This window comes from Panulirus ornatus, chromosome 38, assembly GCF_036320965.1.
Source record: "Panulirus ornatus isolate Po-2019 chromosome 38, ASM3632096v1, whole genome shotgun sequence".
Classification (NCBI taxonomy): domain Eukaryota; kingdom Metazoa; phylum Arthropoda; class Malacostraca; order Decapoda; family Palinuridae; genus Panulirus; species Panulirus ornatus.
Window position 1 is genome coordinate 150266 of NC_092261.1, and position 15875 is coordinate 166140.

Here is a 15875-nt window from a genome sequence, read left to right on the forward strand (position 1 = left end):
GATATTATGTATCAGTGTCATCAATAACAAGTGTAAACTAGTTCATGACGTCATGATGTAAACGCTGGCTTACCAAAATAGTAATTGGCGAGTGACCAAGTAGTATTACGTGATATATGGTGGCCAGCCAGTATGCTAAGGCCGGCAGAAATGACCGAGTCTTCTGAAGACGAACTAGAACTAGAAAGTTGTGGGACAGAGCCAGGATTTACCATCCGAAGACGCACACCCTTAGAGGAAAAACTTGACATGACCCCAACCTTGTATGAGTAAGTGCAACCCTACTTGCGAAGACATAAATGTTATTGGTTGTGACTAGATTAATATACTATACCTGTTCACATAAAAGATACGCATATGTACAACTGTCCTCTATCGAGAGCGTGGAGATGTTTAATGGTTTAAAGAATTCTAAGTTAACATTACAGGCATTAACGCGGCTTTTAACTGGTATAGTTGGAATAATTTCGCTTCATGTAGAGGATGGTCAAATGTTTCTTTGAGGTACTGTAGTCCACTCAGTTTCCCACAAAATGAGTGGGGTCTTAAAGGAGAAAAGTATTTGGGTAAGAAAATCACAAAAGTCAGTCTATTTAAGGAAAAAATACTCAAACCTAATCTGGTAAATATCCGGTTTGGGGGTACTTCAGAGATATGTTTGGAAGATATGAGTGGTCTCCATATATTTATTAGAAGTAAAGTAATTTATGGGAGGTGCATGAACATTATTTTTAAATTACCAGTAGTACTGAAAATAGAGAATGCGATGGTGAATTCAAAAAGTAAACTCCTTTCCCATTAGATATAGGCTGTCGCGAGATTAATCATGCATATTAAGATTTGGATGTTAAGATTTGTACAGAGAATAGGTTAACCCTTCCTGAGCATGACATGGATTGTTGTTTATTGTATAAGAGTAAATAAGGCATTAGTTGTGTGGGTTATGTGCTGCACATCAGTAGAGATATGGGGTTAATGTAAAAATGTGATAATGTAAATAAAAATCTATCAAAGACATGAGAACCTCTCTTCAACTTTCCTATTAGCTGAAGTATTTAATGGAAACATACTTACATTGAATTGGTCTTCTGATGGGATGTCATGGGATGGTTGCTTGTAGGAAGGTTGGTCTGGAAATTGTTCTGCCACTGTGATTCTTATGAAATTGCTGCTTCAGAAAATTAATTGTTCTGTTGTAGAGGATCGTATGGAACTGCTGCTTGTAGTGAAGTTGGGCATTGAATTAATCTGCTGTTGGAGATGGCATGGAATGGCAACTTATGGGATAGTTGGGCAGTGATGTGTCTGGTTGTTACTCTATCATCTGTTGATATGTGTCAACAGTTAGCATCATGCTCAGTCTTGGTGTGAGTGGTGTATTTTGAATAGAAGATCGAACATTGCTAAGTCTCAAGAATTATAAAAGTTAGGTAAGCTTTTGTAGGTTCTGTTCATTCTTTAAACAACTGTCACATACTTTTATATTTAATTGAAATTACATTATTCTTGGTATGCATAACCCTCACCACAGTTGCTTATCTAATAACATAATAGATTTCAGTACATGTTATAAAGGTCCCTTGCTAACCATATGGGTTATATTTTTGGTAGAACAGCATTTGGACTGGAACTAGGCCTATGAGAATTAGGGATTTAGGGGGAATGACCTTTTGTAAGAATTACCTGAGGTCATAATGTATGCTTCTAAATCATAAACTAGCCTTTTATACCTTGGAAACATGTTTATTCTTCAAAAGTATGAAGAAATTTTATACAAAAGTGATAAAAAAATTGATGAAGGAATTATGATGTAAAAAATGATAGCATTAGGTCTCCCAGATGCTGTATACTTGGCCTCTGTACTTGTACAAAAAAGGCAAACCTGCTATGCCACACAAAAGATTGCCTCGCTTTTCTTTATGGTATACGCTAATGTTTCATTAACACTGGAATGGTTCCCAGCAGATTATGGATTTTCATGTGCAAGGTGATCAAATAAGACCACCGTTTGTTATAAAGTCTACACTTTCCTTGCCCTCCTTAGGGTAGCTGAATTGCATCATTAGCTTTATTCTTTGAGGCCATATTTAAGAGAACAAAATAACAAGCAAGTTTATCAAAAGTTTGTTTTACATCAAGATCACATGGAGTTCCTCACTCGTGGAGAGTTGCAGTTAGAAGTGTAGCAGAATGAAGGCAAAGACGTTTAGGTGGCATTATATCTCTGGCCATTTTTGTGTGCATCTTCATGCCACTCCTGTGTTGGATCCAAGAGGTTAATGGGATGGCATTGAATAGTGTCTCAGTTGCCCATGCCGTCTCAGCCAACATAAGGAAAATTAGATTGTAAATTTTGTTTCGTTCCTTCCCTGGAAGGTTCCTGAGATCAAGCATTGCATTGACTGCATGAAAATAACTAAAAGCAATCATGCTTTTGTAATGATAAAAAGTGAATTCCTTCAGCATGATACTGTTGCTGCAGTCAGAAGAATGATATTTACTAATGGCTTAAAATGTGATGGTGAAGGTTTTGCCATATCGATAAAGAATCTCGTATAGCAAAACTGTGAATATCTTCCATATTTGCTACAGAACTGTATGGTATTTATGCTACTATTATGATAAGTTAGGAATCTCCTATTGGGAGATTTAGAACCTACTCTTGATTTCCAGAGTACATTCCAAGTCGTATCGTATCAGACTGTTACAGTGTCTCATATAGTTGAGAAAGTTCAAAATTGGATTGTAAGAATCATTCTAAAGTACAATGTTGAATTTTGCTGGTGCTTTGGACATATATTGATATCAGCAGTAATGAAGTAGCAAATGCTGAAGCTAGAGCAGAAGTACATATCTATTTTTGGACCTATGACACACTTTTGACTGCCATTCCCACAGCTTGTGTGTGAAAACTTGCTACTCAAGAATTGGCTGTTATGATCCTTCCTTCAAACAGCTAAGATGTGGAATGCTCTTCCTTTTGTTTTTCCCTCTTCATATAACTTTTCTTCCTTTAAAAGTCAGATCTACAAACATGTGTGGAGCCCTGATTAATTTTTTTCTCTTTCTTTAACTTTTTTTCCTCCCAAGATGACATTGACTGTAGTATGTTATTTGCCTATACCTTGTCAGTCACTGTAAAAAGAAATATACATTTATATGAGAGGTATAACCTCAGAATTATTTCAAGAGCAGAGAAAATAATTGTTCGATATAAATGGGAAGCTGTGTTAGACTTAGGAGCAAGAAAAAACTACAAAGAATAGAGAAATATATTGAGATATGCGTCTCCTCTTTCAACAGGAATTGCCTCTTTGAGACGTCTAGCCCGAAACCTTCCTGGAGCTCCAAGAGTCGAAATCCAGTACCTTCTAGATGCAGATCATGGCAACAGATGCGAATGCATGAGGGATACTCACTTCCTTTTGATGAATTCCGTATGGCAGCAATGCAAGGGAATTTACCTGTAATCAGGTCCTTGATTAAGCAAGGTAAGAAGATCTCGCTCAAGGTAAGATTTGTAGTCTGTTATCAAATTTAATCAGATTTTTGTATTGCAAAGGGCAGATGTATCTTGCAATTGCATTTTCTAATCTCAGTCACTGTCACTTTTATCTTTTTCCTTAGGTATTGCAGTAGATGAGATTCTAAAATCTGGATGGACATGCTTGATGTATGCTTGTTCCTGTGGAAAACCTCAGATAGTTAAATTCCTCCTTCAGCAGAATGCTGATCCCAATCTCCATAAAGGCAAGTACGATTTATATGAGATACAGATTATGTTTACTTTGGCATTATGAAGTACCTTGTGAATGGTTGAAAATACAAAGCATCTAGATTAACCTCCTTTCTTCTCATCTTGGTTACACCCACACACATACAGGCACCCCAGTCTGAGCCTTCAAGGAGAATGAGCACTCAGTTCTTGACTTCTTCTTCTGTTTCCCCTTTTAGAATGTAAACAAATGTGGCCTTTTTTGTCTGATCCTGGCGCTGCCTCGCTGGAGGGGGTAGATGCTATTTTGTGTGTGGTGGTGTGGTGACGGGAATGGATGAAAGCAGCAAATATGAATATGTACATGTGTATATATGTGTGTCTGTGTATGTATATGTATGTTGAAATGTATATGTATGAAGATGTACATTTGTGGGCATTTACATATATACATGTGTATGTGAGTGGGCTGGGCCATTCCCCATCTGTTTCCTTGCGATGTGAATATATATATAGAGCAATCGAGGCCTGAACACGGAGGAGGGTGAAAGGCATGCAAGGAATAGAGTGAATTGGAACGATGTGGTATATCGGGGTCGACGTGCTGTAAATGGATTGAACCAGGGCATGTGAAGCGTCTGGGGTGAGCCATGGAAAGTTTTGTGGGGCCTGGATGTGGAAAGGGAGCTGTGGTTTCAGTGCATTATACATGACAGCCAGAGATTGAGTGTGATCAAATGTGGCCCTTGTTGTCTTTTCCTAGTGCTACCTCCCGCGCATTTAGAGGGGTGGGGTTGTCATTTCATGTGTGGCAGGGTGACGACAGGAATGAATAAAGGCAGCAAGTATGAATTATGTACATGTGTATATATGTATATGTCTGTGTATGTATATATATGTATACGTTGAAATGTATAGGTATGTATATGTGCGTATGTGGACATGTATGTATATATATGTGTATGTGGGTATTTCCTTGTACTACCTCACTAACATGGGAGACAGCGACAAAGTATGATAATATAAATATATATATATATATATATATATATATATATATATATATATATATATATATATATATATATATATATATATTTTGAAGGTTTGTTGAATGTGTTTGATGATAGAGTGGCAGATATAGGGTGTTTTGGTCGAGGTGGTGTGCAAAGTGAGAGGGTTAGGGAAAATGATTTGGTAAACAGAGAAGAGGTAGTAAAAGCTTTGCGGAAGATGAAAGCCAGCAAGGCAGCAGGTTTGGATGGTATTGCAGTGGAATTTATTAAAAAAGGGGGTGACTGTATTGTTGACTGGTTGGTAAGGTTATTTAATGTATGTATGACTCATGGTGAGGTGCCTGAGGATTGGCGGAATGCGTGCATAATGCCATTGTACAAAGGCAAAGGGGATAAGAGTGAGTGCTCAAATTACAGAGGTATAAGTTTGTTGAGTATTCCTGGTAAATTATATGGGAGGGTATTGATTGAGAGGGTGAAGGCATGTACAGAGCATCAGATTGGGGAAGAGCAGTGTGGTTTCAGAAGTGGTAGAGAATGTGTGGATCAGGTGTTTGCTTTGAAGAATGTATGTGAGAAATACTTAGAAAAGCAAATGGATTTGTATGTAGCATTTATGGATCTGGAGAAGGCATATGATAGAGTTGATAGAGATGCTTTGTGGAAGGTATTAAGAATATATGGTGTGGGAGGCAAGTTGTTAGAAGCAGTGAAAAGTTTTTATCGAGGATGTAAGGCATGTGTACGTGTAGGAAGAGAGGAAAGTGATTGGTTCTCAGTGAATGTAGGTTTGCGGCAGGGGTGTGTGATGTCTCCATGGTTGTTTAATTTGTTTATGGATGGGGTTGTTAGGGAGGTGAATGCAAGAGTTTTGGAAAGAGGGGCAAGTATGAAGTCTGTTGGGGATGAGAGAGCTTGGGAAGTGAGTCAGTTGTTGTTCGCTGATGATACAGCGCTGGTGGCTGATTCATGTGAGAAACTGCAGAAGCTGGTGACTGAGTTTGGTAAAGTGTGTGAAAGAAGAAAGTTAAGAGTAAATGTGAATAAGAGCAAGGTTATTAGGTACAGTAGGGTTGAGGGTCAAGTCAATTGGGAGGTGAGTTTGAATGGAGAAAAACTGGAGGAAGTGAAGTGTTTTAGATATCTGGGAGTGGATCTGGCAGCGGATGGAACCATGGAAGCGGAAGTGGATCATAGGGTGGGGGAGGGGGCGAAAATTCTGGGAGCCTTGAAGAATGTGTGGAAGTCGAGAACATTATCTCGGAAAGCAAAAATGGGTATGTTTGAAGGAATAGTGGTTCCAACAATGTTGTATGGTTGCGAGGCGTGGGCTATGGATAGAGTGGTGCGCAGGAGGATGGATGTGCTGGAAATGAGATGTTTGAGGACAATGTGTGGTTTGAGGAGGTTTGATCGAGTAAGTAACGTAAGGTTAAGAGAGATGTGTGGAAATAAAAAGAGCATGGTTGAGAGAGCAGAAGAGGGTGTTTTGAAATGGTTTGGGCACATGGAGAGAATGAGTGAGGAAAGATTGACCAAGAGGATATATGTGTCGGAGGTGGAGGGAACGAGGAGAAGAGGGAGACCAAATTGGAGGTGGAAAGATGGAGTGAAGAAGATTTTGTGTGATCGGGGCCTGAACATGCAGGAGGGTGAAAGGAGGGCAAGGAATAGAGTGAATTGGAGCGATGTGGTATACCGGGGTTGACGTGCTGTCGGTGGATTGAATCAGGGCATGTGAAGCGTCTGGGGTGAACCATGGAAAGCTGTGTAGGTATATATATTTTTTGCCGCTGTCTCCCGTGTTTGCAAGGTAGCGCAAGGCAACAGACGAAAGAAAATGGCCCAACCCACCCCCATACACATGCCTTGATTCAATCCACTGACAGCACGTCAACCCCGGTATACCACATCGCTCCAATTCACTCTATTCCTTGCCCTCCTTTCACCCTCCTGCATGTTCAGGCCCCGATCACACAAAATCTTTTTCACTCCATCTTTCCACCTCCAATTTGGTCTCCCTCTTCTCCTTGCTCCCTCCACCTCCGACACATATATCCTCTTGGTCAATCTTTCCTCACTCATCCTCTCCATGTGCCCAAACCACTTCAAAACACCCTCTTCTGCTCTCTCAACCACGCTCTTTTTATTTCCACACATCTCTCTTACCCTTACGTTACTCACTCGATCAAACCACCTCACACCACACATAGTCCTCAAACATCTCATTTCCAGCACATCCATCCTCCTGCGCACAACTCTATCCATAGCCCATGCCTCGCAACCATACAACATTGTTGGAACCACTATTCCTTCAAACATACCCATTTTTGCTTTCCGAGATAATGTTCTCGACTTCCACACATTCTTCAAGGCCCCCAGAATTTTCGCCCCCTCCCCCACCCTATGATCCACTTCCACTTCCATGGTTCCATCCGCTGCCAGATCCACTCCCAGATATCTAAAACACTTCACTTCCTCCAGTTTTTCTCCATTCAAACTCACCTCCCATTTGACTTGACCCTCAACTCTACTGTACCTAATAACCTTGCTCTTATTCACATTTACTCTTAACTTTCTTCTTCCACACACTTTACCAAACTCAGTCACCAGCTTCTGCAGTTTCTCACATGAATCAGCCACCAGCGCTGTATCATCAGCGAACAACAACTGACTCACTTCCCAAGCTCTCTCATCCCCAACAGACTTCATACTTGCCCCTCTTTCCAAAACTCTTGCATTTACCTCCCTAACAACCCCATCCATAAACAAATTAAACAACCATGGAGACATCACACACTCCTGCCGCAAACCTACATTCACTGAGAACCAATCACTTTCCTCTCTTCCTACACGTACACATGCCTTACATCCTCGATAAAAACTTTTCACTGCTTCTAACAACTTTCCTCCCACACCATATATTCTTAATACCTTCCACAGAGCATCTCTATCAACTCTATCATATGCCTTCTCCAGATCCATAAATGCTACATACAAATCCATTTGCTTTTCTAAGTATTTCTCACATACATTCTTCAAAGCAAACACCTGATCCACACATCCTCTACCACTTCTGAAACCACACTGCTCTTCCCCAATCTGATGCTCTGTACATGCCTTCACCCTCTCAGTCAATACCCTCCCATATATATATATATATATATATATATATATATATATATATATATATATATATATATATATATATATATATTTTTTTTTTTTTTTTTTTTGCTTTGTCGCTGTCTCCCGCGTTTGCGAGGTAGCGCAAGGAAACAGACGAAAGAAATGGCCCAACCCACCCCCATAGACATGTATATACATACGTCCACACACGCAAATATACATACCTACACAGCTTTCCATGGTTTACCCCAGACGCTTCACATGCCTTGATTCAATCCACTGACAGCACGTCAACACCGGTATACCACATCGCTCCAATTCACTCTATTCCTTGCCCTCCTTTCACCCTCCTGCATGTTCAGGCCCCGATCACACAAAATCTTTTTCACTCCATCTTTCCACCTCCAATTTGGTCTCCCTCTTCTTTCTAAGAGGGGAAACAGAAGAAGGAGTCACGCGGGAAGTGCTCATCCTCCTCGAAGGCTCAGATTGGGGTGTCTAAATGTGTGTGGATGTAACCAAGATGAGAAAAAAGGAGAGATAGGTAGTATGTTTGAGGAAAGGAACCTGAATGTTTTGGCTCTATGAGTGAAACGAAGCTCAAGGGTAAAGGGGAAGAGTGGTTTGGGAATGCCTTGGGAGTAAAGTCAGGGGTTAGTGAGAGGACAAGAGCAAGGGAAGGAGTAGCAGTACTCCTGAAACAGGAGTGGTGGGAGTATGTGATAGAGTGTAAGAAAGTAAATTCTAGATTGATGTGGGTAAAACTGAAAGTTGATGGAGAGAGATGGGTGGTTATTGGTGCATATGCACCTGTGCATGAGAAGAAAGATCATGAGAGGCAAGTGTTGTGGGAGCAGCTGAATGAGTGTGTTAGTGGTTTTGATGCATGAGACCAGGTTATAGTGATGGGTGATTTGAATGCAAAGGTGAGTAATGTGGCAGTTGTGGGAATAATTGGTATACATGGGGTGTTCAGTGTTGTAAATGGAAATGGTGAAGAGCTTTTGGATTTATGTGCTGAAAAAGGACTGGCGATTGGGAATACCTGGTTTAAAAAGAGAGATATACATAAGTATACGTATGTAAGTAGGAGAGATGGCTAGAGAGCGTTATTGGATTACGTGTTAATTGATAGGCACGCGAAAGAGAGACTTTTGGATGTAAATGTGCTGAGAGGTGCAACTGGAGGGATGCCGGATCATTATCTTGTAGAGGCGAAGGTGAAGATTTGTAGAGGTTTTCAGAAAAGAAGAGAGAATGTTGGGGTGAAGAGAGTGGTAAGAGTAAGTGAGCTTGGGAAGGAGACTTGTGTGAGGAAGTACCGGGAGAGACTGAGTACAGAATGGAAAAAGTGAGAACAAAGGAGGTAAGGGGAGTGGGGGAGGAATGGGATGTATTTAGGGAAGCAGTGATGGCTTTCGCAAATGATGCTTGTGGCATGAGAAGCGTGGGAGGTGGGCAGATTAGAAAGGGTAGTGAGTGGTGGGATGAAGAAGTAAGATTATTAGTGAAAGAGAAGAGAGAGGCATTTGGAAGATTTTTGCAGGGAAAAAATGCAAATGAGTGGGAGATGTATAAAAGAAAGAGGCAGGAGGTCAAGAGAAAGGTGCAAGAGGTGAAAAAGAGGGCAAATGAAAGTTGGGGTGAGAGAGTATCATTAAATTTTAGGGAGATTAAAAAGATGTTTTGGAAGGAGGTAAATAAAGTGCGTAAGACAAGGGAGCAAATGGGAACTTCAGTGAAGGGGGCTTATGGGGAGGTGATAACAAGTAGTGGTGATGTGAGAAGGAGATGGAGTGAGTATTTTGAAGGTTTGTTGAATGTGTTTGATGATAGAGTGGCAGATATAGGGTGTTTTGGTCGAGGTGGTATGCAAAGTGAGAGGGTTAGGGAAAATGATTTGGTAAACAGAGAAGAGGTAGTAAAAGCTTTGCAGAAGATGAAAGCTGTCAAGGCAGTGGGTGTGGATGGTATTGCAGTGGAATTTATCAATAAAGGGGGTGACTGTATTGTTGACTGGTTGGTCAGGTTATTTAATGTATGTATGGATTTGTATGTAGCATTTATGGATCTGGAGAAGGCATATGATAGAGTTGATAGAGATGCTTTGTGGAAGGTATTAAGAATATATGGTGTGGGAGGCAAGTTGTTAGAAGCAGTGAAAAGTTTTTATCGAGGATGTAAGGCATGTGTACGTGTAGGAAGAGAGGAAAGTGATTGGTTCTCAGTGAATGTAGGTTTGCGGCAGGGGTGTGTGATGTCTCCATGGTTGTTTAATTTGTTTATGGATGGGGTTGTTAGGGAGGTGAATGCAAGAGTTTTGGAAAGAGGGGCAAGTATGAAGTCTGTTGGGGATGAGAGAGCTTGGGAAGTGAGTCAGTTGTTGTTCGCTGATGATACAGCGCTGGTGGCTGATTCATGTGAGAAACTGCAGAAGCTGGTGACTGAGTTTGGTAAAGTGTGTGAAAGAAGAAAGTTAAGAGTAAATGTGAATAAGAGCAAGGTTATTAGGTACAGTAGGGTTGAGGGTCAAGTCAATTGGGAGGTGAGTTTGAATGGAGAAAAACTGGAGGAAGTGAAGTGTTTTAGATATCTGGGAGTGGATCTGGCAGCGGATGGAACCATGGAAGCGGAAGTGGATCATAGGGTGGGGGAGGGGGCGAAAATTCTGGGAGCCTTGAAGAATGTGTGGAAGTCGAGAACATTATCTCGGAAAGCAAAAATGGGTATGTTTGAAGGAATAGTGGTTCCAACAATGTTGTATGGTTGCGAGGCGTGGGCTATGGATAGAGTGGTGCGCAGGAGGATGGATGTGCTGGAAATGAGATGTTTGAGGACAATGTGTGGTTTGAGGAGGTTTGATCGAGTAAGTAACGTAAGGGTAAGAGAGATGTGTGGAAATAAAAAGAGCATGGTTGAGAGAGCAGAAGAGGGTGTTTTGAAATGGTTTGGGCACATGGAGAGAATGAGTGAGGAAAGATTGACCAAGAGGATATATGTGTCGGAGGTGGAGGGAACGAGGAGAAGAGGGAGACCAAATTGGAGGTGGAAAGATGGAGTGAAGAAGATTTTGTGTGATCGGGGCCTGAACATGCAGGAGGGTGAAAGGAGGGCAAGGAATAGAGTGAATTGGAGCGATGTGGTATACCGGGGTTGACGTGCTGTCGGTGGATTGAATCAGGGCATGTGAAGCGTCTGGGGTGAACCATGGAAAGCTGTGTAGGTATATATATTTTTTGCCGCTGTCTCCCGTGTTTGCAAGGTAGCGCAAGGCAACAGACGAAAGAAAATGGCCCAACCCACCCCCATACACATGCCTTGATTCAATCCACTGACAGCACGTCAACCCCGGTATACCACATCGCTCCAATTCACTCTATTCCTTGCCCTCCTTTCACCCTCCTGCATGTTCAGGCCCCGATCACACAAAATCTTTTTCACTCCATCTTTCCACCTCCAATTTGGTCTCCCTCTTCTCCTTGCTCCCTCCACCTCCGACACATATATCCTCTTGGTCAATCTTTCCTCACTCATCCTCTCCATGTGCCCAAACCACTTCAAAACACCCTCTTCTGCTCTCTCAACCACGCTCTTTTTATTTCCACACATCTCTCTTACCCTTACGTTACTCACTCGATCAAACCACCTCACACCACACATAGTCCTCAAACATCTCATTTCCAGCACATCCATCCTCCTGCGCACAACTCTATCCATAGCCCATGCCTCGCAACCATACAACATTGTTGGAACCACTATTCCTTCAAACATACCCATTTTTGCTTTCCGAGATAATGTTCTCGACTTCCACACATTCTTCAAGGCCCCCAGAATTTTCGCCCCCTCCCCCACCCTATGATCCACTTCCACTTCCATGGTTCCATCCGCTGCCAGATCCACTCCCAGATATCTAAAACACTTCACTTCCTCCAGTTTTTCTCCATTCAAACTCACCTCCCATTTGACTTGACCCTCAACTCTACTGTACCTAATAACCTTGCTCTTATTCACATTTACTCTTAACTTTCTTCTTCCACACACTTTACCAAACTCAGTCACCAGCTTCTGCAGTTTCTCACATGAATCAGCCACCAGCGCTGTATCATCAGCGAACAACAACTGACTCACTTCCCAAGCTCTCTCATCCCCAACAGACTTCATACTTGCCCCTCTTTCCAAAACTCTTGCATTTACCTCCCTAACAACCCCATCCATAAACAAATTAAACAACCATGGAGACATCACACACTCCTGCCGCAAACCTACATTCACTGAGAACCAATCACTTTCCTCTCTTCCTACACGTACACATGCCTTACATCCTCGATAAAAACTTTTCACTGCTTCTAACAACTTTCCTCCCACACCATATATTCTTAATACCTTCCACAGAGCATCTCTATCAACTCTATCATATGCCTTCTCCAGATCCATAAATGCTACATACAAATCCATTTGCTTTTCTAAGTATTTCTCACATACATTCTTCAAAGCAAACACCTGATCCACACATCCTCTACCACTTCTGAAACCACACTGCTCTTCCCCAATCTGATGCTCTGTACATGCCTTCACCCTCTCAGTCAATACCCTCCCATATATATATATATATATATATATATATATATATATATATATATATATATATATATATATATATATATATATTTTTTTTTTTTTTTTTTTTGCTTTGTCGCTGTCTCCCGCGTTTGCGAGGTAGCGCAAGGAAACAGACGAAAGAAATGGCCCAACCCACCCCCATAGACATGTATATACATACGTCCACACACGCAAATATACATACCTACACAGCTTTCCATGGTTTACCCCAGACGCTTCACATGCCTTGATTCAATCCACTGACAGCACGTCAACACCGGTATACCACATCGCTCCAATTCACTCTATTCCTTGCCCTCCTTTCACCCTCCTGCATGTTCAGGCCCCGATCACACAAAATCTTTTTCACTCCATCTTTCCACCTCCAATTTGGTCTCCCTCTTCTTTCTAAGAGGGGAAACAGAAGAAGGAGTCACGCGGGAAGTGCTCATCCTCCTCGAAGGCTCAGATTGGGGTGTCTAAATGTGTGTGGATGTAACCAAGATGAGAAAAAAGGAGAGATAGGTAGTATGTTTGAGGAAAGGAACCTGAATGTTTTGGCTCTATGAGTGAAACGAAGCTCAAGGGTAAAGGGGAAGAGTGGTTTGGGAATGCCTTGGGAGTAAAGTCAGGGGTTAGTGAGAGGACAAGAGCAAGGGAAGGAGTAGCAGTACTCCTGAAACAGGAGTGGTGGGAGTATGTGATAGAGTGTAAGAAAGTAAATTCTAGATTGATGTGGGTAAAACTGAAAGTTGATGGAGAGAGATGGGTGGTTATTGGTGCATATGCACCTGTGCATGAGAAGAAAGATCATGAGAGGCAAGTGTTGTGGGAGCAGCTGAATGAGTGTGTTAGTGGTTTTGATGCATGAGACCAGGTTATAGTGATGGGTGATTTGAATGCAAAGGTGAGTAATGTGGCAGTTGTGGGAATAATTGGTATACATGGGGTGTTCAGTGTTGTAAATGGAAATGGTGAAGAGCTTTTGGATTTATGTGCTGAAAAAGGACTGGCGATTGGGAATACCTGGTTTAAAAAGAGAGATATACATAAGTATACGTATGTAAGTAGGAGAGATGGCTAGAGAGCGTTATTGGATTACGTGTTAATTGATAGGCACGCGAAAGAGAGACTTTTGGATGTAAATGTGCTGAGAGGTGCAACTGGAGGGATGCCGGATCATTATCTTGTAGAGGCGAAGGTGAAGATTTGTAGAGGTTTTCAGAAAAGAAGAGAGAATGTTGGGGTGAAGAGAGTGGTAAGAGTAAGTGAGCTTGGGAAGGAGACTTGTGTGAGGAAGTACCGGGAGAGACTGAGTACAGAATGGAAAAAGTGAGAACAAAGGAGGTAAGGGGAGTGGGGGAGGAATGGGATGTATTTAGGGAAGCAGTGATGGCTTTCGCAAATGATGCTTGTGGCATGAGAAGCGTGGGAGGTGGGCAGATTAGAAAGGGTAGTGAGTGGTGGGATGAAGAAGTAAGATTATTAGTGAAAGAGAAGAGAGAGGCATTTGGAAGATTTTTGCAGGGAAAAAATGCAAATGAGTGGGAGATGTATAAAAGAAAGAGGCAGGAGGTCAAGAGAAAGGTGCAAGAGGTGAAAAAGAGGGCAAATGAAAGTTGGGGTGAGAGAGTATCATTAAATTTTAGGGAGATTAAAAAGATGTTTTGGAAGGAGGTAAATAAAGTGCGTAAGACAAGGGAGCAAATGGGAACTTCAGTGAAGGGGGCTTATGGGGAGGTGATAACAAGTAGTGGTGATGTGAGAAGGAGATGGAGTGAGTATTTTGAAGGTTTGTTGAATGTGTTTGATGATAGAGTGGCAGATATAGGGTGTTTTGGTCGAGGTGGTATGCAAAGTGAGAGGGTTAGGGAAAATGATTTGGTAAACAGAGAAGAGGTAGTAAAAGCTTTGCAGAAGATGAAAGCTGTCAAGGCAGTGGGTGTGGATGGTATTGCAGTGGAATTTATCAATAAAGGGGGTGACTGTATTGTTGACTGGTTGGTCAGGTTATTTAATGTATGTATGGATTTGTATGTAGCATTTATGGATCTGGAGAAGGCATATGATAGAGTTGATAGAGATGCTCTGTGGAAGGTATTAAGAATATATGGTGTGGGAGGCAAGTTGTTAGAAGCAGTGAAAAGTTTTTATCGAGGATGTAAGGCATGTGTACGTGTAGGAAGAGAGGAAAGTGATTGGTTCTCAGTGAATGTAGGTTTGCGGCAGGGGTGTGTGATGTCTCCATGGTTGTTTAATTTGTTTATGGATGGGGTTGTTAGGGAGGTAAATGCAAGAGTCTTGGAAAGAGGGGCAAGTATGAAGTCTGTTGGGGATGAGAGAGCTTGGGAAGTGAGTCAGTTGTTGTTCGCTGATGATACAGCGCTGGTGGCGGATTCATGTGAGAAACTGCAGAAGCTGGTGACGGAGTTTGGTAAAGTGTGTGGAAGAAGAAAGTTAAGAGTAAATGTGAATAAGAGCAAGGTTATTAGGTACAGTAGGGTTGAGGGTCAAGTCAATTGGGAGGTGAGTTTGAATGGAGAAAAACTGGAGGAAGTGAAGTGTTTTAGATATCTGGGAGTGGATATGTCAGCGGATGGAACCATGGAAGCGGAAGTGGATCATAGGGTGGGGGAGGGGGCGAAAATTTTGGGAGCCTTGAAAAATGTGTGGAAGTCGAGAACATTATCTCGGAAAGCAAAAATGGGTATGTTTGAAGGAATAGTGGTTCCAACAATGTTGTATGGTTGCGAGGCGTGGGCTATGGATAGAGTTGTGCGCAGGAGGATGGATGTGCTGGAAATGAGATGTTTGAGGACAATGTGTGGTGTGAGGTGGTTTGATCGAGTAAGTAACGTAAGGGTAAGAGAGATGTGTGGAAATAAAAAGAGCGTGGTTGAGAGAGCAGAAGAGGGTGTTTTGAAATGGTTTGGGCACATGGAGAGAATGAGTGAGGAAAGATTGACCAAGAGGATATATGTGTCGGAGGTGGAGGGAACGAGGAGAAGAGGGAGACCAAATTGGAGGTGGAAAGATGGAGTGAAAAGGATTTTGTGTGATCGGGGCCTGAACATGCAGGAGGGTGAAAGGAGGGCAAGGAATAGAGTGAATTGGAGCGATGTGGTATACAGGGGTTGACGTGCTGTCAGTGGATTGAATCAAGGCATGTGAAGCGTCCGGGGTAAACCATGGAAAGCTGTGTAGGTATGTATATTTGCGTGTGTGGACGTGTGTATGTACATGTGTATGGGGGGGGTTGGGCCATTTCTTTCGTCTGTTTCCTTGCGCTACCTCGCAAACGCGGGAGACAGCGATGAGGTATAAAAAAAAAAAAAAAAAAAAAAAAATGATTCATGGTGAGGTGCCTGAGGATTGGCGGAATGCTTGCATAGTGCCATTGTACAACGTTAAAGGGG

General features: G+C 42.0%; 1 protein-coding gene across 3 annotated transcripts in view; it reads left to right on the forward strand.

Moving 5' to 3' along the window:
• The window catches only part of LOC139760753 (ankyrin repeat, SAM and basic leucine zipper domain-containing protein 1-like), a 77704-nt gene continuing 61829 nt past the window's right edge, over positions 1–15875 (forward strand). For all 3 annotated transcript variants that reach the window (XM_071684296.1, XM_071684295.1, XM_071684297.1), the window contains exons 1-3: positions 1–269; positions 3304–3491; positions 3628–3750. In XM_071684296.1, the coding sequence (XP_071540397.1) occupies positions 133–269; positions 3304–3491; positions 3628–3750 (448 nt within the window). In that variant the 5' untranslated portion in view covers positions 1–132. The remainder of the gene's footprint in view (positions 270–3303; positions 3492–3627; positions 3751–15875) is intronic.